General features: G+C 38.6%; 4 protein-coding genes and 1 pseudogene across 4 annotated transcripts; 3 read left to right on the forward strand and 2 right to left on the reverse strand.

Annotated features, from left to right (window-relative positions):
• The first annotated feature begins 2,320 nt into the window (after window positions 1-2,320).
• On the forward strand, window positions 2,321-4,529 carry LOC137955320 (glycerol-3-phosphate acyltransferase 1-like). The gene is made up of 2 exons (XM_068802216.1): window positions 2,321-3,095; window positions 3,368-4,529. The coding sequence occupies exons 1-2, from the start codon at window positions 2,370-2,372 to the stop codon at window positions 4,280-4,282; spliced, it is 1,641 nt and encodes a 546-aa protein (XP_068658317.1). The 5' UTR covers window positions 2,321-2,369; the 3' UTR covers window positions 4,283-4,529.
• A 2,237-nt stretch (window positions 4,530-6,766) lies between these two features.
• Window positions 6,767-9,767, reverse strand: LOC137962187 (ribokinase-like; annotated as a pseudogene).
• Window positions 9,768-13,683: 3,916 nt separating this feature from the next.
• Window positions 13,684-14,172, forward strand: LOC137962283 (nuclear transcription factor Y subunit B-10-like). Its single transcript, XM_068809065.1, has one exon. The coding sequence runs from the start codon at window positions 13,684-13,686 to the stop codon at window positions 14,170-14,172; it is 489 nt and encodes a 162-aa protein (XP_068665166.1).
• Window positions 14,173-15,909: 1,737 nt separating this feature from the next.
• LOC137955328 (ribose-phosphate pyrophosphokinase 4) lies at window positions 15,910-19,564 on the reverse strand. Its single transcript, XM_068802227.1, has 7 exons — window positions 19,238-19,564; window positions 18,140-18,455; window positions 17,065-17,160; window positions 16,833-16,901; window positions 16,617-16,745; window positions 16,323-16,422; window positions 15,910-16,244 (listed from the first exon to the last, which is right to left on the reverse strand). The coding sequence occupies exons 1-7, from the start codon at window positions 19,363-19,365 to the stop codon at window positions 16,111-16,113; spliced, it is 972 nt and encodes a 323-aa protein (XP_068658328.1). The 5' UTR covers window positions 19,366-19,564; the 3' UTR covers window positions 15,910-16,110.
• A 390-nt stretch (window positions 19,565-19,954) lies between these two features.
• On the forward strand, window positions 19,955-25,075 carry LOC137955336 (uncharacterized). Its single transcript, XM_068802239.1, has 7 exons — window positions 19,955-20,162; window positions 21,661-21,869; window positions 22,038-22,156; window positions 22,688-22,790; window positions 23,510-24,049; window positions 24,145-24,482; window positions 24,632-25,075. Exons 2-7 carry the CDS (start codon window positions 21,821-21,823, stop codon window positions 24,788-24,790), a joined length of 1,308 nt encoding a protein of 435 aa, XP_068658340.1. The 5' UTR covers window positions 19,955-20,162; window positions 21,661-21,820; the 3' UTR covers window positions 24,791-25,075.
• Window positions 25,076-25,141: the final 66 nt, after the last annotated feature.

Below are 25,141 nucleotides of genomic sequence, written 5' to 3' on the forward strand. Positions count from 1 at the left end.
TATCAATGTTCAGATGGAGTCTTTGATCAAACCTCATCAACATCACACCTGTTTACCAAAATTCCCCCTCAAAGCATGTTAGTACATAACACGAAGTCCCAGCTAGAATTGGAAGATGTCAATGAACCATAACATGAGGCTTTAAATTACCTCAACATTTAATTACTTAGTCCCTTAGAACAGCAACACCATCTCAAGAAGTCTAATTGAATAAAACATATAGAAAATTGAAAGATCCAATTGGCTAGAAACCAAATAATAAAGACGAAGTGAGACTTCACAATCTTAACTTGAGGGCACAACAAAGTAGAGAAGAAAAGGGGGCAAGAGTGAGGCTCTCACCGCTTTGGCGACCACCACTCTACCCTCTTCTGACCATCTTTGCTGCAGCAACAAAATATTACATAGGTAATGGTTTGAAGATAGAATTCTGGAATGACCATCGACTTGAGTGCAGGTCCATGAAGTACTCTTACCCATCCCTCTTTACCCTGGCCATCAATCCCTCTATTACTGTTACTGATTCCTGAAGGGCCAGCGGTGTCTGAGACTTACATTTCAGACAGGTCTGAATGATGCTGACGCAACTTTGGGCAGTGAATTACTGATTACTGTGAGCACTGAGAGGATCAGAAGTAGAGCGGATGATAAAATGGTGTGGACCCAAGACAACAGTGGCAAATTCAGTCCCAAAGATATGTTTCTTCATGTGGAGCGCCCTCCTCAATCGTGGATATCCTTTGCCCCTTTTGCGGCTTGGAGGAAGAATTGATTGATCACCTTTTACTGCACTGCTAGTTTGCGGCTTGGAAGGTTTGGACCAATCTGCTCAATAAAATCGGGATTCAGTTCTGCGTTCCGAGTGACCTTTCTATTTCTAGCCAAGCGGGGAAAGGTATTCAGATTCCTGGCCTGAAAGAACTGACTTACTTCACCTTATCTTCATTGCTTCTATTTGCTTGTGCCACTGATTGCTACGTGCTCCATACTACATACTTGATCACAGTGATAGCCATTACAATCTTATCGTTACCTTCAATTTATTTCAGGCGCATACACCACTCTATCCTGTACCAGTTAGAGTTTCTGACTCCCGTTCACAGATGTAATATTTTAAGAAATCTCTACTCATGATCATTACAGTCGAGTAAAGATGAGCGAACAATTTTTCTATAATTTGACAGCCTGGAGTTTTCTGAAACTACGAGCTCCACTTTGGTAACAAAGAACCAGTAGGCCATGCTGCATTGTTTTGCTATTATCTATCACCTCGATATATATCTCACATGCACACAAGTACCCATATTTATTTTCCATTTACGTACAATTGATGTTGCCTATCGTGAAAGAGGAAAACAAAGGGACACCCAGAAGGCTGTCGTGATATTTTCTATTTTATGTCCCTGGATGGTTCATGAAAAGCAGAAGCTCCCCTCTTAGTTTGTCCTCTTTCTCCCGTACCCTCAATTAATCAAACTTAAAAAAATGGATGGGGAACTGTGAATTTAATGCTCAGACGAGCATTTATTTTTTTGTTTCTTGTTCGTTGATGTAAGCCTTCCACTGTTGCAAATCTAGAAGTTGAAACAAATACTTAAAACAAGTGATTAATTTTATTATATCGAAATGTAAGAGTGGGAAGGCAGAAAGTGAATGTGAAATCAAGAACTTTCACTTCCTGAGTGCACTAAAACGCAAACAATATCTAGAAATCAAAATTCAAAAATTCAAATGTAATGTCAAGAAATAGGGAACTACTTTCGCTTTATCACCGACCTGCTCAAATGTCTCACCTAAATCTCCAGTCGCGAAAATGTCGTTGCATGTTCTTCTTTACAGGACGTGGAAAGGTGAACAAATGGCCACACTGAAGCAGGGCACCAGCTTTCCGGTGAGGTTTAGGTGAGTTCCCCAATCATTGACGGTGAAAGTTTGTTTCTTTATCTTCATTCACATTTTCACATACAGAAAGCAGGGTTTAGTTGGAGAAGACGGCGGAGGAACGAATATTTCAAACGTAAAAATGTGGCAAAAGAGGTACTACCTTGAAAAACTCTAGAATATTATTATGAGGAGACCCAATTTTCAAAGAGTCTAAAACGTCTACCAGTGCTGGGTGGTCACCTACACGCAAATCTAACCATGCTTGGAAGGGGGAAAAGAGCTGGTGTGGCTGCAGTTAATGCAAGCGGTGTGGAAACCAAATGGCCTGGTCAACCTCCTCCCTCATCTTTTATTACTATCTCCCAACCTTATATCTTCTCCTCCACAGCCGAGGTCCGTCACTGCTCACTCTTAGTCTTGTAGCTGCAAAGCTCACCGCCATCATTCCCAAATAGAGGAAACGAGGAAGAGAGGGAGCGAGAAATATGGAATACCAGATGGTTTTGTTCAAGATAACAAATTGGGTTTTGTACCAACTTTTGGCAAACTCCTGTTACAGAGCTGCTAAGAAGATTGCTAACTACGGATTTCTCTACAGAAGTTCATCTTTTCGGTCGTATCAAGGGACGGCGTATCCTAGTGTCAGCAAGTGTCCGTTGGAAGGCAGGGGGAGGCAGACGTTGGTCTGTGACATCCAGTGGTCACTCTTGAGATCCAAATCTTTCTTTCCATACTTCATGCTGGTTGCCTTCGAGGGTGGTGGCTTATTCAGGGCATTTCTGTTGCTTCTATCATCTCCACTGATGTGGGTTTTGGAGATTGAGCAGGGGTTAAAGGTCATGACTTTTTTGACCTTCCGTGGGCTCAGTGAGAAGCGAATGGAGTGTGTGGAGAGGGCAGTTTTGCCCAAGTTCTTTCTGGAGAACCTCCACCTTCAGGCTTATGAAGTCCTGAGTTCAGCAGGGAAGAGAGTGGTTCTCACCAGCGTCCCCAGAGTAATGGTTGAAGGGTTTCTCAAGGAATATTTGAAGGTAGACGACGTGATCGGAACGGAGTTGCAGGTGACTAAAGGATATTTTACTGGTTTCGTCACTGATTCCGGGGTCCTTGTGAAGCACAAGGCTCTCAAGGAGTTCTTTGGAGACACCAAACCTGATATTGGTCTCGGCGGTCGCAATCTCCATGACAGTCTCTTCATCTCTCTCTGCAAGGTAAGCTAAACGCATCCTCAATCACCACCGAGCCATGTGGTAATAACAGAGAAAGGAGCAAAAGAAGCATATATACAGTGCTCAGTTAAGCGTTTTCCATTTCAGCCGGTCATCATCTGTTTCATCTACTAATAGCCTCCCTCCCTTTCCGTTCCTTCTCATGCACACACTACCGCAACACAGTAAAGTATACTTTTTCTACTTCTGATTTGCACGTCCTTACACATGGATTACGAGATAATGATCGTAAACCACGTATGATATTTCTGCAGGAAGCTTATGTGGTGAACAAGGAGGAGAGCAAGAGCGCTGCAACTTCAGTGATGCCAAGAGAGAAGTACCCAAAGCCTTTGGTCTTCCACGATGGTAGGCTCGCTTTCTTACCAACACCATCAGCCACCCTCTGCATGTTCTTGTGGCTCCCGTTAGGGGTACTCCTCTCCGTCTTTAGACTCCTTGTGGGGATACTCCTCCCATACAAGATTAGCATTATTGTCGGACAGTTTAGCGGGGTGAGGATTAGGGTGAAGGGTTTGCATAACGCACCAGAGTCTGACAACAAGAGGGGAGTCCTCTATGTTTGCTCTCACAGGACCCTATTGGACCCTATCTTCCTATGTACTGTGCTCGGTAAGTCGGTGACAGCAGTGACCTACAGCCTGAGCAAGATGTCTGAGCTCATCGCACCCATTAAAACGGTCAGGCTGACCAGAGACAGGAAGCGAGATGGAGAGACGATGCAAAAGCTTCTAAACGAAGGCGACCTGGTGATTTGCCCAGAAGGAACCACATGCAGAGAACCCTATCTGTTGAGGTTCAGCTCTCTGTTTGCAGAGTTGGCGGATGAGATCGTGCCAGTGGCCGTGAACACCCATGTGGGCATGTTCTACGGCACCACAGCGAGTGGGCTCAAATGTCTGGACCCCATCTTCTTCCTGATGAACCCTTCTCCCTGTTACTCGGTGGAGTTTCTGGAAAAGGTACCGAGAGAGCTAACTTGCGCTGGGGGGATGTCCTCCTGCGAGGTTGCAAACTTCATACAGAGACAGCTGGGTGATGCATTGGGCTTTGAGTGCACTAACCTCACAAGGAGAGACAAGTACCTGATGCTAGCAGGGCATGAAGGGTTGGTGGAGGATAAGAACAAAAACCCTAACCTCTTAAGGATCTCTGCTTCACAGGTTTGACAAAGGCAAAGAAAACCCAGGGAACCCATTTCATTTTGTATGATTTCTTGCCATTTCCACCCCCCCCCCCTGTGCTGCTGTTATTGCCATTGCCATTGCCAACGACCCTGAAGTCTGCCACTCTTTCAGATATTTCTTGTTTTGTAAGAAAGATAAGAACATGACTTTTTAATTGCAAGCGTATAGATGGCAGGAGCGATCCACATCACAGTACTTCACTCCTCAACAAATATTTTTCTAATGTAGTTTGGGTGCATCAATTGGTGCGCAAGGTTAATAACTTCACAGCTGCGTCTTTCACTTCCTTGTCTTGCCTTATTTCGCTTTTTCGCATGCTGCCAAGGCATTGAATGGTACGTTAAATGCATGCAGTTATTGTCGGACTGAAATATTGCATGAGATTGCAGGCAGTCACTCTTCCCTCCTCTCTCAGTAGATAGTTCTGGATACTGCAGACGTATCGATGATCGACCATCGTCGTTTTCATCATTTATGCGCCATGAACACACGACTGTAAATGTAATCCTTCCACCCCTTCTTGCTCCTTATCCACGACACAATACTGTCAAGATTGGACCGGATTTGCGACTGTATTCTTCGATCTTTGTCTCCTTAGCAGTCTCTACCAGAAGAAAAGAGTCGGTTTCGTCAGGGAGGGGAGACTGGATCTTTCCCGGCCCTCGTCTCGCGCATACGAACTTAATAGGATACAGGGTCGGTGAAGATCTTTCCCTTTCTTCGTTGTCGCCATCTAAACTGTGCAGAGGTTGATACGTTGCCCATACGCATCCGTCGAGGACTCTTTGTAAAAAAAATACTAAACAATAATTTCTGAGAAATGAACTCATTCATTTCCATAAAAAGAATAAACAATATGAGGATAAGAATGCCATGTTACTATTTCCTTGATTTCTCATCCATATTACGGGAAATTATGAAGAATGCATGTGGGAATGTGTATGTATAGTTTGACATATATAGCGAAACACACTAAACAATGCTCTGGATATGGCTGCCGTAGCCCACCCGCCCAGTTAATGTCTTAAAGCCTTTTGTTCTTCTTCAAGTCTTAAAAAAATCAAAACCTTCTCTGGGTCATTAACTGCAGAGTAGTTGAGTAATTGAGTCAAAGATTACAGGTGAAATTTTATCGGAATTCTCTACAGTCAAGATTCAGGCTGCTCTTCTGGTTGATATGAAACGAAGGTAACCAGCATTCAGGAAGCGAAACCTGTCTCGCATACGATTGGACTTCCCCAATTTGGATTGAACCGACTTCGGTCGTGGAAAGACACTGCACCCAAAGAGCTGGATATCTATTGTTTGGGTTTTTCGAGAGGTTTTTGTGATATATTGTTAGCGGCGCGTTCAGGTCACAACAATACACGCTTTTAAAACAAAGTTGAATGAATGATTTGCAATCCTGGCGGTTTGTAAGGATTCCTGTTAGTGCATGCATTGTGTAAGTAAAAGTGAATTCACTTTTACTAGAGAAAGAGGCTCCACGAACATTAGTGCACTTTGTAAGTGGAGAGTGAAACTGAATTACACAGATAATTCAATTTCACTCCTTTAAGTAAAAAAACAAGTGAAAGTGAATTCAATCCATGAGACTAGTGAATTCACTTTCACTCGTTATTTCACTCAATGAAACACTGAGATTAAACTAATTCAGTTGGATTTTAATGGAAATACTCATTTTATTAATAAAATATCTTATTTATTTATTTATTTATTTATTATATTTATAATTTTAAATATTAATTAATTACTAATTTAAGAGTGATATCGTAAAATTAATAATTTGATCAAGTATTACAGTAAATATTTTTGTTTAAGTATTTTATTTATATAATTAATTAAATTAATATTTTTATTTTACTTTATAATTATTGTATTAATTTATACTAAAAAAATCCATCTTATTTTATTAATAAAATACCCTATTTAATAGTATATTAAATTACTAATTTAAGAGTGATAATTTAGATATTATAAAAATAAGAATTTGATTAAATATCTAGACATTATAAAAGTAACCATGTTTGTTTAGGTATATTATATTTTATATTTAATTAATTTAATTTTTTTGTTAATTAAAAGTTAAATAAAATTATTTTAATTTATCAAAATATTCTATTAATAAACTCATTCTCCACTTTCCTCTTAAATTTTCATTGAATACACTAATACAAGAAAGTACTTTACACTGCACTTTCTATTGAGCACATTAACACAAAACAATAATTCATTTTTAATAAATAATTTACTTTCACTTTCCACGAATTTCAAAGTGCACTAACCCCCCCCTTAATCATAGTTCCGCTAAGAACATCTAACCTGCCAAATTCAGCAAAAGCTTAATGAATCAGAAAAAAAAAAAACTTAATGAATCAGAAAAAAAAAAAAAAAGGGATAGCCAAATGATGGTAGTAAGCCTAAATGCGTAAATGTGCAGGCATGGCATTAACGTACCAGTATGCTTTAAGCATTCACAGAAAAAGCTGTGGTAAAAGTACCACCAGCTCCTGTTGTACCAAGAGCCTTTGGAGCTGAGATAATGGGGGTAGTAGAATTGGTTTCTCCCCTTTGTCCCCAAGCTTTACTAGGACTTCCTTCACACTCTGAAATATCCAGTATATAGAGTACAGTACATATTGAATGCAAGAGCAGTTGATGTACCTTTTGCACTAATATCTCTTACTTGCAAAGACACAGTTTGAGTTTTAAAAAATAGACAAAAGCAAATGTACCTCAAGGGCAGTGACAAAATACAACCTGAGAAGTTAAAGCAGATTGGCAGTTCAGAGAGTTAAGAACAATTGTTGAGAGAGCTAACAAAATTTTTCCTCCACTACTCTTGATTAATTAAAAATCAGCATGTGGCTGCTCCAATCTCTTGGCTAAAGAGAGTGTCTCCACGCATCTCCTTGTTGAGATCTCTTTTCCTTTGTAACTTCAGGGCAGGGTTCCCCTCCCTTCATGATTAACTAATCTTTTATTATTAAAAAGCCAATCACCATTTCAAAAGATATAATTTGAATAAAGCAACTGATTTAGCTCATGTCATGAAAAGAGTTCTGCCTGGACCCAAACTCACCATTTCATGGCACTTTTTAGTGCTTCACTGATCTACTCGAAAAGTTATCGTTGGCTCTCGAGTCAATCGGTTAAGTTCACTTTCATTTGGGCTAAGTATATCCACAAACATTAGGAGTTCCTCCGGGATGTCACCCTCCATTCCACCAGCATCCATAATGACTGGCACTCCAGCACTTTTTGCTGCTTGCATGGAACATAAATTCAACTCAACTGGCATCTCAAAAATACCATAAAACTACAGCATTTTAGAACAAGGATGTTTGGCAGAGGAAAAAACTTAAAACTTTTCAAGTCAATCCACAGAGCAAGCATGGTAAAGAGTGAATACTGAAAAGGGTTGATTACCTATACATCCCTGAAATATACCATAAATACCTTTATGCTTCAAGAACCTACATGCTCTTGTAATATCACCAACGAACAGGTGGATTTGAGTCCTTTTTTCTTTTTGTTGAATGGACTTAAGAGTACATATTCTTCTTTTCATAAAGAACCTCCTCAAGCCAATATGGAACCAACAGTAGTTTTAGATCACATAGCTTTGTAGTGAAGAACATTGCCCATTTCATTGAAACAGATGACACCCCCAATAAAGGTCTCTCATAGAACTGAAATCTGGAATTGAAGTTAAGGTAAAAATATGTAAATCAAATTACATTTATTAACAGACCATGAAACCTTCAACCAAGAGGCTTCATGTCACTACCCCAATACAAAGAGGCTTCACTACCCCCAAACAAGGAAAGGAAAAAGAATCTTCCAAAATGAAATAATGATAAGAGATGCTACTCCTTGCTAGAGGATCTGCCAAAGAATAGGCACATCTTAGGTATGAGACCAATAGAGAGTTAAGGAGCTACTTCATTAACCAAGATCCATCTATGAGCTTGCTCCCACAAAGAGCTGCTGGCCAGGCCAAATGCCTAGTATGTGATATAGTCATCTTCCCCCTGTACTGCTTTTTCATTGGTTGTGGCAATATGCTTCATGGTGATCACCACAACCTGAGTTACACTGTGCATATCACAGTTTAACTGAAATGAAAAACAGTGAAAGAATCTCAAACATAAATGATCTTCATGGTGATCACCACAACCTGAGTTACACTGTGCATATCACAGTTTAACTGAAATGAAAAACAGTGAAAGAATCTCAAACATAAATGATCTCACAAATCTGGTATTCTTTAGTGGATATGCTTGATCAAGTATAGTGCTGAAGTTCATATAGTTTTTTGGAGCTAAATCTCTCTTACTTTATGCATTTCATCAGCACAGAAGATGCTGTTTCACTCGTTCCATGCGACACAGATACAGTTTGATCAATTTCATCACTTTGATTCCTCAGAAATACAAGACGTTTTAAAGTCCTCAAAAAATGATGCATTCGAGGTTTTAACATTTTTACTTTTCAGACAACAAATTCCCAAGATTCATTTGAACTTTCCCGTACCTTCACTGAGGCAGTTTTCCCTTTCGAGAGGCTGAAAAGAAGACAATCTTTTAGCCACTTGTCACAGTATCAGCCAATCAACTCCAAGGGCAGCTTCGCACCCTCTTATTGCTCCTTCCATGAAATAATTTCTATTTTCAGTGAAGCTTCAAGCTGGCATATGGTCTGCACAGAATTTTTTTCTCTTGCATCAAGTAATTTGTTTAAACTTACCCTTTATTCTGCAATCAACTCGACATGCGTTAATCATTATTAAAATATTTTCTTATCTGTGTATTGCTTGATTGAGAAAATATGATAAACAGACGGCAGTCGAGAAAAGAAAGAAGAAAAGAGTTAACAACAACAAATCCTTCTCGGCGAAGACTTTTCACAAGTTACCAGAACTGGAAATTAAAGAAAAGCATAATATTAGTTTAAGCAACCAATGTTTATGCGCCATAAACCGAACAGAAGAGAAAAAAAAAACAACAGAAGATACAGGAGAAGAAAATCATTCTCAATACACCCTCTCCCTGATTAAATAGCATAAAAGGTAAATGTATCCTATAACCGCATGAAATTTTTCATTAAACAAGAGAGAGAGAGAGAGAGAGAGAGAGAGAATCTGAAAATAAAAGACTCAGCTTTGCAACTTGAATATAGGAATCTCTCTCTGAAACAACAGAACTGCAACTTTTTGAACCACCTGCAACTCCTCGTCGGACTGATTTTGAGGCCAACAATTCATATTAGCCCCACCCACAATGATGATTGAGTTTTGCCCATCAGCCTGAAGCATCACCACCGCATGCCCGGTGGGTACGTTGGACAAAACCTTGAGATGATCCAAGCAGACTCCACGATCCTGCAAAGCTTAAGAGATCAACTTCCCATGAGCACTCGCCCCAACGCGCCCAACGAAGTACGTCGGGTAAGAGAGTTTGCACATGCAACCTGATTGACGTCAGTGAACGGACTACCACAATTTACAGCCCTTTGTTACTGTCCTACCACGGAGATTTGTGAGGAAGAAAAATCAGGCCGAACTAAAACTTAAAATCATCAAGCTAGTTTAGGAGAACTTAAACCCTCTGTTGTAACCTTAATTCCGTTAGCCTAGCAACAAAAAAATTTATCAATAAGGATGTTACTATATCGAACATTTTCGTGAATCGAAAGTAATTGGGCAAGGCCCCTTGTCATGCCCAAAGCGAATTTGTGTCGCTGAACCCAGTGCATCAGTGGCCTTCCTGCCCGAGTTTCGTAGAGAACATGATGAGTTGTATTAGGGAAATAATCATGAATGAGGAAATTTTCGCCTCGCTGCCCCGGATGGAAGTCTAGAATGGAACGAGATATTCATGGTGGGCACGACGCACCTGCTTTATCATGGGCATACGCAAAGCCTTGTCTTTAACACTTCCTTCTCGCAATAGACTTAAAGTGGTGGTTCCACCATCCACAAGCTTTGCCCATAAATTGATTTTGTTCCTATCAACAGTAATGAAATTCATTCTCCACGACCTTTTCTCCCAATAACATTGTACTTTGAGCTCTTGGTTTTTCTGATGGCGAACAACAGCAAGTTTTGGCCTTGACCTTTTTCGGCGGCGAACAACAGCAAGTTGGGGATGAAATTTTGAATAGGGCTGGTGCTTATCAAACTGTTCGGAATTCCTGGCTATGGATTACGCCTCTAGAATTCCTTGCTCGCTAATTTGAGGTCGGCCGACAAATAGCAACAACTGTTCCTCTTCCGGAAGGGTGACCTTCCTTTCTGAAGAAAAAAATTGACACTTCTCGAGTTCTAGCAAACCTATCTTCCATGTTAATGGCAGATTGATGTAGCATTGCTGAAATTTCTTCGCACAGTACTGTACATATTTCATCTACAATCCATGAATCGCTCATTGTTTCAGCTTTGATACCGCTTGTTACAGTCCCTGGATGTAACACGGCAATCCGTAAGGAAGAAGAAGAAAATAAAAGAAAATCAAGCCAAAGGGAAGTTTGAAAACCCTCGAGCTCATATAGGAGAACTAAAACACTCTGTTTTAACCTAAATTTAGACTTCCTTCTTTCCATTCCATTCCCCCTCTAAATAGGGTTCATGTCCACAAGGTTCAAGAGAAAATTATAATTTTGCCCCTCCATGGCATTTAACTTGAAAAGTAAACTAAATAACTAAGTAACTGATTCAGTCAGAGTAATTGACTAAGCCATGGTGTCTTTGCCTGACTCGGCTTGCTATTGGGTTCATAACACCCTTCGATGGTGTGTGAAGACTATTTGGTAGGAAAACAACGTAGAGATCTATTTCCAAAATAGAGCACATGGAAGACTTCTCAAATTCTTCAACTGGTGCAAGCCAACATTTGTGGACCAATCAACCCCACTTTAAATAGCAAGAAAACATATCTGATCACTTTCATTGATGATTTTAGCTATAAAAATCGGGTTTATTTATTGGTAGAGAAATCATAAGCTTTCATCACTTTAAAAAATTATAAGAGTCACGTTGAGAAAGAAACCGGTTCATATATAAGATGTCTTCGCATTGAACGTAGAGGAGAATTTACACCATACGAGTTCACGAATTTTTGTAAGGAAAATGACATACATAGATAACTAACAACAATATATACTGAACAACAAAATGATGTTACAAAGAGAAAGAACCAAACCATTATGAATATGGTTTGAAGCATACTTTCAGGAAGAAAGATTCCAAAAACTTTCTGGCCTGAAGTAGTCAATTGGACTACCTATGTTCTAAAAAGAAGTCTAACTTTAGTAGTTAAAAACATGACTCTAGAAGAAGCTTGGAGTGGATTTAAACCATTAGTTGATCAATTCATAGTGTTTGGATGCATATCACATGTTCATGTACCTGATAGTAAGAGGACTAAGCTTGATAACAAGAGTGTGAGACGTGTTCTACTCGGAGTTAGTGAACAATCACATGCATACAAATTGTATGATCCAATTTCTCAAAAGATAATAGTAAGCAAAGATGTGAAGTTTGAGGAAGAAAATAGTTGGGATTGGAGCAAGAGTTTAAATAATCATAACTTATGTTTGTTGTTTAAATAAAAAACATGATGCTTAAATTTGATATGATTGATTTTGGAAAAATAAGATAGTTTCTTGGCATTGAGGTGATGCAAAGATCATATGACATCTTTATTAGTCAGAAGAAATATGTACAAGAAGTGCTAGAGACGTTCAGCATGGACAAGTGTAACCCAGTTTGCAATCCTATGATTATTGGATTCAAGTTCTTGAAAAATGGAGATGGAGTGAGGATAAACAGTACTTTCTATAAGTAAATTGTGGGAAGTCTTATGTATTTGACTACCACTCACCAAATGTTATGTTTGTGGTGAGTCTCATTAGTAAATTTATGGATTGCCCCATTGAACTTCATTTCCAAGCAACAAAGAGGATACTAAGGTAGTTAAAATGCACTATTGATTTTAGTGTGTTCTACAAGAAGGGAGGAAACTAGGAATTAATTACCTACACAGATAGTGATCATGCTAGGAATTTATACGATAGGAAAAACACTTCAAGTTATGTGTTTATGCTGAGTTCAAGAACAATGTCTTGGTCCTCAAAAAAAATAACTTGTAGTCGCCTTGTCAACTACTGAAGTTAATTTCATTGCTACAACTTAATGTACATGTCAAGCAATAAGGATAAGAAGGATATTAGAAAGTCTCAGCCATGTTCAATATGATTCCACAATAGTTTACTATGATAACAGTTCAACAATCAAATTTTCTAAAAACCCAGTGATGTTGGGTTGTTGCAAACACATTGATGTTCGCTTTCATTTCCTTCGTGAACTCACAAAAGAAGAAATTGTAAAGATGGTTCATGGTCATACACAAGAGCAAGTTGTTTAAAGCTTGATAAGTTCTTGAAAATAATTGATCTTCCGGGTGTTTATTCGAATCCATGTGTAAACTGATTGTTAAAAACATTCAATTTAAGGGAGGATGTTAAAGATGTTAATGTTTAATTTGTTTTTAAGTAGTTTGTTTGTATTCCCTATACAGATAATAATAATTACTAGAAAATAGCAATTAATACAGTTAATTTGTAACCATTTGTCATGTTATTGATTCATTTATAATAACATATTTATTATATAAACTATTCAAAAAGTTTCTATTAGTGAAATAGTTAAAAAAAAACATGATTTTGATTTGATTGTTTATTTTAAAAATTAAAATTAATGAGATAACAATTATTGCATGAAGTAAGTTTATTAGATTGTAATAAGTTAAATGAGTGCATTAATTTCAAGAATGTGAAATTTATTTTATATTTTAAATTTAATTATTTTAAGAAGTAAAATATTACTTATTTTATTTTTATTTACTAATAGATATTAGTATATTTTTATATATTTGAATAATTAATAAATTACTTTTAAGAGTTAAAAAATATTTATTTAAATTTATACTTTTTAATTTATTAATACATATTATTTTTTATATTAATTAATAATTAAAAATATTAACTAATATTTTTTTATTTTGCTTCCTTATTGAATTTTGTTTATTGAAAATTAGATAGGAATTCCATAATTATTGAAAAAATAAGGCTTTAAAAATAAATTTACACCTAATTTTAGGCATTAATTTCCTTATTATTCAAAGAGGTTAAATTTACTATTTTAAATAGGAAGCAGGATTTAATTAAACCAACGCCTATTTGTAGGGTAATTGGGCAATATTCATTCTTACATTTATTTTTTGATTATTAACGTCCAATCTGCTGCGGGCCGCCGACGGCTCACATGCCTATTTAAATGTCCTCGCGACATTTTCATACCGTAACTGTAACGAAAAATTAGGATGGTGGGCGGTGGGAGCGGTGAGGGCGGAAGCGGGAAGAAGAAAGAAGAGAAAGGGAGCGCCGGAAAAGATGCGAAGCTCCGAACGACCGGGAGCGGGGAAGGAAGCAGCTCGAGGTCCGCCAACGATGACCTCATCTCTTTGAACATCGTCTCCGATATAGCAGGAGGGGGTTCGAATGCGGGGCGCGGGGTGAGGAGCAGGAGCAGGAGCAGGAGCAAAACTAAAGTGCTGCTTCGGGACTGCCGCGATGCGTTTATTAGGGATGTGAAGTCAAAGGCTAAAAAAATCCGAAAACGAGAAAAGATGCGATCTCTTTCCACAGAGCATATCATCGCTGCTCTTCGTGAGATGGGTTTGGACAAGTACGTCAACGATGGTAAGAATTTCAGTGACGAGGTTTGCAAGGACAAGAAGAAAAAGGGCGACAGTGAGGGCGGCGATGGAAAGGACGGGGACGGTGACGGTGGTGCCATGGATATGGCTTAGAAAAGCTAGAAGGATGATTGAGGAACGATTACATATATCGTAGATTTTTAGATGGTGCTTTTTTGTTTTCTTGGCGATAGCAGTGTCTTCTTGATTTTTATGTGAGCCATACTTACAGAATGATTGAGGAACGATTAGATATATCGTAGGCTTTTAGATGGTGCTTTTTTGTTTTCTTGGCAATAGCAGTGTCATCTTGACTTTTATGTGAGCCATACTTACAGAATGAATAGATAAAGAGAGGTATAGAAGACAGGTTTATTGCGTTTTTTCTTCTTCTTCTGTTTTTTTTTTTTTTTGTTTTGTTTTTTTTGTGGCGATAGCAGTGTCTTCTTCATTTCAATAGAGAGAGGTTTCCGGAGGAGGAAGGAGGGTGGTGCTTCCTTCCCCCACCCTAGGTCTCGGTACGTAAAACGGCTTTGAACTTTTCGTACGCGCATGAAAGGCCAGTCAGGACATTTTCGTACTAGCAGTTCTTACGTCTGCCGTTTGATGCTTCTGGGCACTCAGCTCCAGCAACGCATGGCGAATAACACGCTATTGTCTGTTGTGAAAAAAAACACAGAGAGGTAGAACTAACTTGTGAGTTGTAAACCATCGGTTTCGGTAGTCCTGCAACCTGAATTGGTCTTCCTCCCTGGCTGGATTACTAAAGCTCCAGCCGACTAAAATTTCTTTTTTAATTTTGGTCTGCGCCTCCGCGCGACGCCGCCACCTCCACTGAATAAATTTAGATTGTAAACTCAAGTTTTAGATTGTCAGTAAAATTTCTTTCAAGCTGATGCCTGACGTAGATTGCTGTGAAGTATGAACTTGTTTATAAGCAACGGAGGTAAAAAAATTCCTGGAAATTACCCATGCTCTTCGGTTGACGTTTTGAGTTGTGAGGCTCCCAGAGCGGTTGCACACAGCAGATTGTTTTTGTAAGTTATCTATGGTAGCAGAGGGAGAAATCAGCACCGCTCTCAAAGTTTGACGTTCTCTTTCAAAATTTCTACCTCTCTCCTTCTGTCTTCCATTAATGATTTTACCAATATAAGTCTCACCACTACATCGAGTTACTACAGTTTGATTCTTGCTCATTTATGTTACCAAATTACCTCCAACTAATCTGAGAAACCATTTTGGATGGACAGGAAGTTCATATTTCAGATTCAAATGTACAAGTTAGACAAACAAAGGGTATACTTAGCACATCGATAAGAAGAAGGCATCGACCCAAAGAGATACATATATACACATGCAATATCACTGAAACATTTTCCTATTAAGTAGTGCTAACTTAGGAAAACCACTCTCATATTTGGTTGTGTTTGTGCCAATAGCAAAGCATAAGAAACAATACTTAGCAGAAAATTTTAATTTCCCCTAAAAAAAGTCTCATAGATTTCCTTGATAGACCCGAAATTCTAAAATTGCAGTCTCACTTTCTAATAAACTTGTACCATTCGATCAGAAGTGCTATCTTCTTCCACAGAAAACCCACCACGCCGGTTGGTCAGTGGAGGGGGAAAGAGAGTCTCTTGAGTCCAGATGAGGAGATTGTTTTCCAACCTCACCTACCTGGAACAAATCTCTTGGAAAGACCCAATTTTCCAAGGACAAATTTCTAAAAAAACATGAAACGTTAGTGATCATTCTGATAGCTGCCACTCCTGGATTACTGAATACTAATGTACTGATGGAGTTCTCATCATGAATAGCGATGCAATTTACAGCTAATTAACTGAGATTAAGTTAAAAAAAGCTTTTTATAGATAACTACCTTTTAAGGGTACATATATGTCCAATATAGATCAAGTTCATTACTCTCCTGATTTGAGCAAAACAAAGCCTATGTCCTACCGAACTAAAAGATGATTAATGGGGAATGCTCTTGAGCTTTTCAACTGCTTGCATCTGCTACTTTCAAGATAAATTAGGGTCTTCCCATAGGTTTCATATTTGAAGCGCATCTGCAATGGAGCCTGCAAGACTTAACACTTCAAAAGGAGCCTTGCCCTCGATGGCTTTCACAGTGCGAGGGCAGGAATCCGTGATCCAGAAGTATGTAAATGATTTATTGGTGTCCTCTGAAAGCAAAACAAGAAAATAAGAAATCAAAAATGGGATTTTATGATACAATGAAAAATAAAAATTTGAGACTTCACCTTTATTGTTGTGTGTGAATCTCTCCCATGACTTGTTAGGAAACACACCATGGGTAACATATGCGCTGACTTTGGAAGCACCATGAGCAAACAAAACTTTCTGGAGAGGAAAAGAACAATTATAAAGATAACATAATGTCCAGCTCTCTCTTCTCATAGATTATGGCTTCCTAGCAACAATTAAAGCATTTAAGAACACATGAAGTCATCAAGCGACTTAGTTGTGTTTGGAAACATAATTGCTGCTTAATGATGGAAAAGAGTGACAAACAGGGGGAGGAGATTTCTGCATACCATGCATTCGATAAGGGTTCCACCAGATTGCACCAAATCATCGACAATGACAACATGTCGACCAGTAGCAGTTCCCTCCTTAAGACGAACAATCCTCTTATCACCTTCACGGACTTTCGTGCAAACAACCTTTTATACAATAATGAATAGGTCAATTCTAGTCAATCAATGCAAAATTTATTCAATGATAACGAAACATGGATGCCCATTTCTCACCATTGGGAAATGTTGTAACTGCTTGTAAAAACGCTTCCATGCACCATCATCAGGAAATGCCACACTTATCTGCAAAAAATATCCACCAAAATTTTTAGAGAAAACATTATTTAGATCAAGTATAACCATAACATATTAGCTCTCTCATGTCAAAAGAAAATTTTTGGATTACATCTTAAAACTGCGTTGCAGGCCAGAAACAATAGACCATTAAAGTGGGTGTACAACTCACATTATCAGCATCAGGAAGCTCATGCAGACGTTCCTTCAATAAAGGGATTCCAGTTTCAAAACACGGCAAGACTTGATCTCCAAAATAAAACCTTTCCTATGGAAGGTCATGCGTAAGAGTTAGAAGAACACAAAAAGGCATCTTAAGGTCACAATATAGTTGTACAGTTTATAAAGTATGCAACAAGAATGGAACCAGAAGCAATGCAGCAGATATAGATGCAACACTAACAAAATTGAAATTTAAAATACAACCTGCCAATTAGCTCTTTTTCCTTTCAGAAATTCACTGATCAGATAACATTATAACTGATCACAAGTAAAATCACAATATCGTTCTGCAATTTTAAGTTTTCAAAAAAGAAAGTTTGAAGAGTGTAATTTTGCATCAATCAGAAAGCACATGGGCCAGAAGTTCTATATCCTAAAATATCAAAGGTTTGGTGATCTCATAAGGTATGCTTATGGGCATCTTTGTATGGTAGTCTTAACCTGTGCTCAATAAAATGATTGCAGACCAATATACAAATACCATGTGCACCTGCTAGCGATTCCCTATGGATTCACCATCTTTCAGCATAGAGAATTTACTTCACTTCCTATATTTTAATACAACATCTCAATGGACCAGAGGAGACAAGAAGACATAAGAAAGTTGAGAGTCCCTGACTGGAAACTTCTCACAAATTGCCACATTTTCATTGAGCACCATGCTACCATGTCCAGTTTCCACAAAACAATTTTTTTGCAAGTCAACCATTCCTGCTCCAGATAACAAGTGACGATCGAAGTTCAGTCTAGCCTTCTAAGTGTTCAAAACCCTAAAATAAAATAAAATAATGCTAAAAGCGGATCCACAGGTATTGTCCTGGGAACAGTTCAGTATGCTGCACAAGCTGAAATCACAATCACAACTAAAATGATGCCAGCAAGTAAACATAGCTGCCAGTTCTATGCCATCCCGTGTCTATCCTCCCCACCAAGAGGAAGGCAACTGTTTGAACTCCTGCAAATCATCTTGCTTTAGGAACAACCATATGAAATAAAGTATACCACCTGCAAATTAAAGAACCAACCTGCAAAGCATGTATGTCATATATGACTATGCTAGTCGGCCCACCCCTTGATATTGGTATATTTGACAGTATCCTTGCCATTGTGAAGGCAGTTGCCACATCTCCTTCCTCTTCCATCCGTTCAAAAGAACCCGTGGGAAAGAATGGTAAAACCAGAGTAAAGGAAGCAACAAACAGTCTAGGCAGTGCAAAAATGACAGAGAGCTGCTCAAAAATCACACAGGGAGAACTGAATGCAGCTAGGAAGGCCACATGCTGGCCTCTGATATCTTTTGCATCGTTAATGAAAAGATTAGGGAATCCATCAGGAAAACTCCTGAAAATTGCACATAGCATACATTAGTTTTCTATTGTGAGATTTATAATATGAAATGCACTGGAGATGTCTGCGAAAACAGAGAACCGAATTAACTGTGAAGTGAAGTGAGCTCCAAAAAAAAATGAAGCAAGAAAAAAAAGAAAAAGAAAAAGAAAACCCTCCTCTAATGCCAAAATAAAACGGGAAGAAGACAGTTACAGATGGAGCATATAAACAAATAACAAAAACAAATGATTTTGAGATGAAAATAAAACGTGTAAAACCAACTAAAAACAGAAGAAGGAGAAGAAAACTATTCTAAAAGCAAACACTCCACAGGAATTGCCAACATCCAACATGAGAACAAAGACTAAACAGAAAGTTCGAAATGTCCCCTACTTCTTCAAACATAAAAGCGAAAAGATCCTGATATATTTATTCGGAAAAAAACGAAAAGTGGCAGAAAGCTAAAGAAAATTAAAGCAAAATTACAACTTGATCGGAACAAGATAAAGAAAAAGCCGAGTATGAGAGAGGGAAGAAAACCATTCCGAACTAAAGAGATGATTTGTTAGGGTAACAAAACTGAAAAGAAGATAGCTTGGGTAAAAAACAAATATCGGATTATTAACACAAGATAATCGTGGGAGAAGAACGAAAAAGAAACACATAAAGAAACAACAGTAGAAGAGGAAAATCAGAAGCGCCAGCGTCATTATAATGACTATAAAAAACATGAACGAACTAAAGGCAAAGGCAGAGGCAGAGGCAGAGGCATATGATTGAGGAAGAAAACGCACCTCCAGTTAATGGACCGAAGCTGAATGCAGTCCGATTGCGCAGCCACCTTTAGAGCAAGATCTTCCGACTCCACGCAATAGAAAAGAAGAATCTGCTTCTTCCTCGGCAGCTCCATTGCTTCGCCCATAAAGCGTAGAATTGCCCTCGGAGGAGTATCGAGTATCGAACGACGGACGGTCGCGGTCCCCTGTATCTCACCTGGCTCTTCTCCTCCTCCTCAGTGATTAATTACAGAATCCTGAAACGCGCTAAAAGCACCGTCACCGAAGGGCTTCGTAGAAAATGGAAAATTCTGCGATGGTACGGATGAGTCATTACTGACAGAGATTCCCAAGTGCTCTTAATGCGCTGGAAATGTTGATGATGCTGAAAGTATTTTCATTAGCCAAAGTGATTAAAACTTATTAGTACATAAAACAATGTTAGTTAGAAACTTTTCCTTAACGATCTCCGCCGTTGGATTTGTGTTTCGCTGATCAAAGATCTGGTATGGGTCCCAACCAAGTCCTGTCTATGAATCTCCAAAAGGGCAAGGGATCACAACGAGTCGTGGTGACCCAGTTCTGGGATCTCCGGTCATACGACGACCTGATGAGTTGACACGGACCGGGTCGGTCTCCCTTGTGGCCCGCGGGGACTCCATGGCCGCGACAAATTGGCTTTCTCCCGCCTCCATCTCCTCTCTTTCCGGGCTTTGCGCGTGTGGAGGTGACTTGCTCAAGGGGACACGCTGCTGTACCCTACAGGTTGGAATGAACTGCACTACTGAAGATCCCGGCCGTTGGTGGGGATCTTTAGTCGTCGTACTCGGTTCGAAGTGGAAGTTAGAAGGTCTGGAGTCGACCCTTGGTCATTTTCTTCTCCCTCTCGCCTCTTGCAGAGAGGAGAGGAGAGGAGAGGAGAGGAGAGGAGCAGCTGCTAGAGGTATGTGAACTGCGAAGGTTCTATGGTAGAATCATAATGTACGTTAACGTGACTTCTTTTCTGTAGTCTTCTGTTGATTGCTTTAATTCTTGAGGAATTGTTTTCCCTTTTTTTTTGGTGGTTGACTTGATCCTCCTGGTACTTTTCCGTCGTATCTTGTTATGTAGAGCTGTTCTATGATCATCGTTGACTGTTTCTTGCATTTTTTGTCCCAGTTTTTCTGTAAAAAACAAGGTTCAACGGATCTCTTTGAACAGCATGCCAATTTATTCATTTGGGTTTTGTGAGTTTATTTTGAATTGTGGTTAGGCGAATTAGTTTTTTGTTCGGTCTTTGAGTTGTGTTGTTTTTTATGATTAACGTTAATAATTGTAACTACCGGTTTGGTTGCTAATTTCTTGGTTAATTATTTAATGATTTATGTCGTGATTTGGGCAAGTTTTAGTTTTTTATTTTCTTTTTGAATAATTTTTTTATGTTTGATATTATTTACAGCGTATTATGCTTTGATGTAGGTATTTGCGTTTCATCTCATTTACTTAGGCTTTTTCAGTTCTGGTTTTCGAGTTCAACTATTATTATTATTACGTAAGAGGCTTTTTTTTAGTCGGAATGAGGGAGGAAAGAGTCTTTGCATATCTTATTCGTTTTTCTTTCTTCATTTTATGATAGGCGATTCTTGATCTTATTAAAATTTGTGTTCGTTACCGTTGGATGTTTGATTTTCTGATTTCTTCCATCTCTCACTGAGGTTGCTGTCTCGCGATCTGTGGCCTTGTCTGAGATATGCTTTTGGTGGTTTGCATTTTGTAATTCCTCAGTATGATGGTTAGGAGATTTTTTCTGTTTGGATCTCTTTAACTTAAGAATATCTGAGATTTATCTCTGTACTTCAACTGGATTTTACCCCGACTTGCGGGTTTTGGGTTCTTGTATTTCATTATTAGGAGTTGCAAGATATTCAAATTGAGCTCCTCCTTGCAGTTTTTATTTTTTTTATCCGGAATTGTAAAATATCAGCTTACACAAAGAGATCCACCTTGCAGAAGCGTAGTAGGCAAAAAAAAAAAAAAACAGTACGGTGCTTAAGTTGTCTTTGTCTGATTTGGTCTAATGCCCAAATGATGTAAGGAACAATAAGACCCATTGTTGCATGAGATATAATATATAGGAGTCTCACTGCAAATTTAGGGATTCATCTAGTTAGTTTGAGAGCCCTGACCATGAATTATATACCCACTAGTTTGAAATGGCTTCGGGAACCTTGTATAGTCAATTATTTATTTGTTGCCTTTTATTGCTCTGATAGCATTCCTGAAAAAAGAATGGTCAATGCCCTGCATAATTTGGTTTAGATTGAATATCGAAGCAACCCTGCTTTTCTGGTTACCAGCTAATTATGATTATTATTATTATTATTTTTCTATTTTGTGAATGTTGTCTTGTTGACTCCACTCTCTTATCAGTCTTCTCAATTTGAACTGGATTTTGGTTATAGGCGTTGCTTCATTTGAAATCCTTTGGGTGATTGTGATGATTGTGAAATGCCGGCACCTATGAAATCTAAACCAAGCATTGGTTCTTTGAGTGAAGGGTGTGGGCTTCATCCCTGTCGTCAGTCTGTTAAAATATGAAAAAGCTCACGATTTGATGTCAGAATGTCTCAACAAGCTGTTCTGGAACCTTCAGTCGAGAAGCATGATGATGGTAAGCCAAATATATATAATTTCCCCCCCTTCAAGTTAATTCTTCCATCATGGATTGATCCACTTCTTTCTGAGGAGTCATCTCACTCTCACTCTACAAATTTGTAACATCTGGAACTGAAGAATGTACTCAATTATTCTTCTTACTGGAGTTCTTTGTATTATTCAGTGTCATGCTGGGACATAGTAAGTGAGGACTTTGATCATGAAGACTTGTTGGCTGGAGCAACTCTTCAACACCAATCATCAACTTTTGCATCATGTGGTTCGTCATTGGTTGGAAGATTGGTAATATTTCACATCACTCCCCTATTACAAATAGTGTTATTTGCATTTGATGTTTGATTCCTTGCTGTGTGAAAGTACTGCTGGAGTAGCCTGCAGTCCTCATTTGGGTGTGGAAAGGCTGAGATCTTCTTGTCTTTCATCCATAAAAAAAGATGTAAATCCACGGACTGAACGTTCGTCTGGACACGCTGCAGAAGTTCCACCTATTACATGATCATACTTGGTTAATCGACAAGTATTAGGTTCAGGATATTGGGCTATCATTTTAATTGACTATCAAAATGCTGACGAGTTGTGCCATGATCATGACCATGGTTGGTCTTCATTTTGAGAAACAGCTTTTCTGCATTTGTGCAAAATATGTGTCATGAGCTACATGAGTTGGGGATGCATATTGCTGCTTATTTTTTTCTAACCGCCTTTTGAATTCCACAAAAAAGGAGCTGAAAAACATAAAGTTTGTTCCACTTGCAATGATGGTTTTGTAAGGTTTGATTATTGTACTCAGAAAATTTGTTCACTGGTGTTCAGGGATCAATGTCATCCACTTCCGCACCAATGCTAGAAACTTTATTTTCCCCAACACTGGAACCTGATGATGGTCATTGCAAGCCCTTAATTCATAGTAATGCAGGTAAAGGTTGAAATCCTATTTCTGCATTTATATTTGTCATACGAAATTATGTTGATATTTTTTGCACTCTTTTGCGATATATTTAATTTTCACCCTGGGGTTCACAAGAGCATGCAAGTTGTTTTCAGTTTCTCCTTCTTCTTTTATTGACAATTATACGCTACTATGTGTCAGGAATCAAAGACCCTATGTCCAGTATTAAAGCATGTCCTTGAGTTAGTTGTTTCACTAGATTGACGCCTCAAGGCTAGAACATATTTAAACTTATCATAAGCGGAATGTCTGCTTTTTGCCATCTCATTGTTGGCTATAACGATCAGTTGAAGTGAGATGTTGGATCATAAGAAATCCTCATTAGGATGTTAATTGATAGGTCTGAGTGGCTGTCTGTGTACCACCTGCACGGTGGAAGGTATACATATCCAGTTTGTTTGGCTGGAAGAAATCAAAACATGTCAGCTCATCTTGGCTGAAACATTGGTTTCTCCTGCTATGTCTGTTCCAGATTATATCTGCAGTGGCCAGGACTAGAAGTCCGTTGGCTATCTTTGGGGACCTTGGTGTGTTGGCTACTCAAGAGTTTCTTGACTGGTACCCCTAAATTAGTCCCTGCTGATTGTTCTATTGTTTTAACTTCTGACTTCCAAATAAAAAATATTAAGTCTTTTCATCCTTTATTTCACATTGTTTTAATGGTATTTCTTATTTTCCTTTGTCAGATGCAAATATTGAAGATGTGGATGTCACAAATGATGACAGTGATGATGGTGGCAGTAGTTCAAGTGATCATCAAACTTGCAACATGTCTGACTTTAACATATCTGACCTGGGGGTTGCTAGCTTCAACTTTGATGAGGACGTTGGAAACATTGATTCTATAGCTGGTGCTCACTTCCCAGGTTATGAATTTGAGGGTCCCAATTTCACGTTTGAATTGGCTGACAGATACATGTTTCTCCCATTTCTCAAGGAATCCATGGAAACAAGTAATACACATGATGGTGAATCTGCAGAAGAAGCTGTAGTAAACTCTGACGAGGCCTGTTTATACCTGGCAATTCAGCAGGTAAAGCCTTCTCACCAAAAAATTAATGAAGATTGTTGCACTGCAGACACAGATGAGGTGGATGGCTTTGATCCACATTTATTTCTTAGAAACTTACCTGAACTATCAGAGGTGGTCCCAGCTGTTTGGCCCATGTTGTTACCCAAGGAAACACGGAGTACAAAGACTGTCACCCTTGTGCTTGATCTGGATGGTAAGAAATCAGTAACCTGAGTTTCTATTGCCTTCAATTTGTTGTTGGTTAAGTTATCCGAAAATCATATGATTTTGGTTGCCATTTGTCCGCAGAAACTCTTGTTCATTCTACATTAGATTACTGTGAAGATGCGGACTTTACCTTTTCTGTATATTTCAACATGAATGAACACACTGTATATGTTCGTCAGAGGCCTCATCTGAGGGTATTCTTGGAGAGAGTAGCTGAGATGTTCGAAGTAATTGTCTTCACTGCTAGTCAGAGCATTTATGCGGCACAGCTACTGGATAAACTAGACCCAGACAAAAGGCTTATATTTCGTCGTGTGTATCGTGAATCGTGCATATTTTTTGATGGTAGCTATATGAAAGACCTGACTGTTTTGGGACTTGACTTGGCAAAAGTTGCCATAATTGATAATTCTCCACAGGTATCACAACAAATTGGCTCCCACCTTTTTCATTTATGCATGGAACATACATGTGAAGTAAATTGTTGATAGTCTCGTAATTCTATTTGTTAGCAAGAGTTAGTTCATAGTTATTATAAGATACTGAAATTATGTTGTTGTTGTTTCAGGTATTCCGGTTACAAGTGAACAATGGAATACCTATTCAAAGTTGGTTCGATGATCCATCCGATTGTGCTTTGATTTCATTGATTCCCTTCCTCGAGACCCTAGCTGATGCTGATGATGTCCGCCCTATCATTGCAAGTCGATTCAACCATAATGAGTAGTAGCTGGCCCTGGATCGTCTCTCATTTGCATAGCTTTTTCTCTTCATCAAGCTTTTCTGAAACCTCTTAGGAGTGCTTAGAATAAGTTGGTCAGTTGATCCCATTGTACTTTTTTCAGTATACCTGCCTGGATGTGTATATGTATTGTTTCTAGTGCTAATGTAGTTGGTGAGAGTTGTATCTTTTGCTTATTTTTTGTTATGTTTTCTTTTCTTACAATTTTGATATATAAACCTTTTTTTTTGTCCACTCCTGTGTATATGAATGTTTTGTGCAGATTAAACAAAGTTGTCACATCGAATTATATTGTCTTTCTAGAAATATTGTTCTAGCAACATCGAGTTATGGGTT

This window comes from Aristolochia californica, unplaced genomic scaffold (genome assembly GCF_029961685.1).
Source record: "Aristolochia californica isolate CCGP_79_NKW_82.1479 unplaced genomic scaffold, dmAriCali1.0.hap1 SCAF_1, whole genome shotgun sequence".
NCBI lineage: Eukaryota > Viridiplantae > Streptophyta > Magnoliopsida > Piperales > Aristolochiaceae > Aristolochia > Aristolochia californica.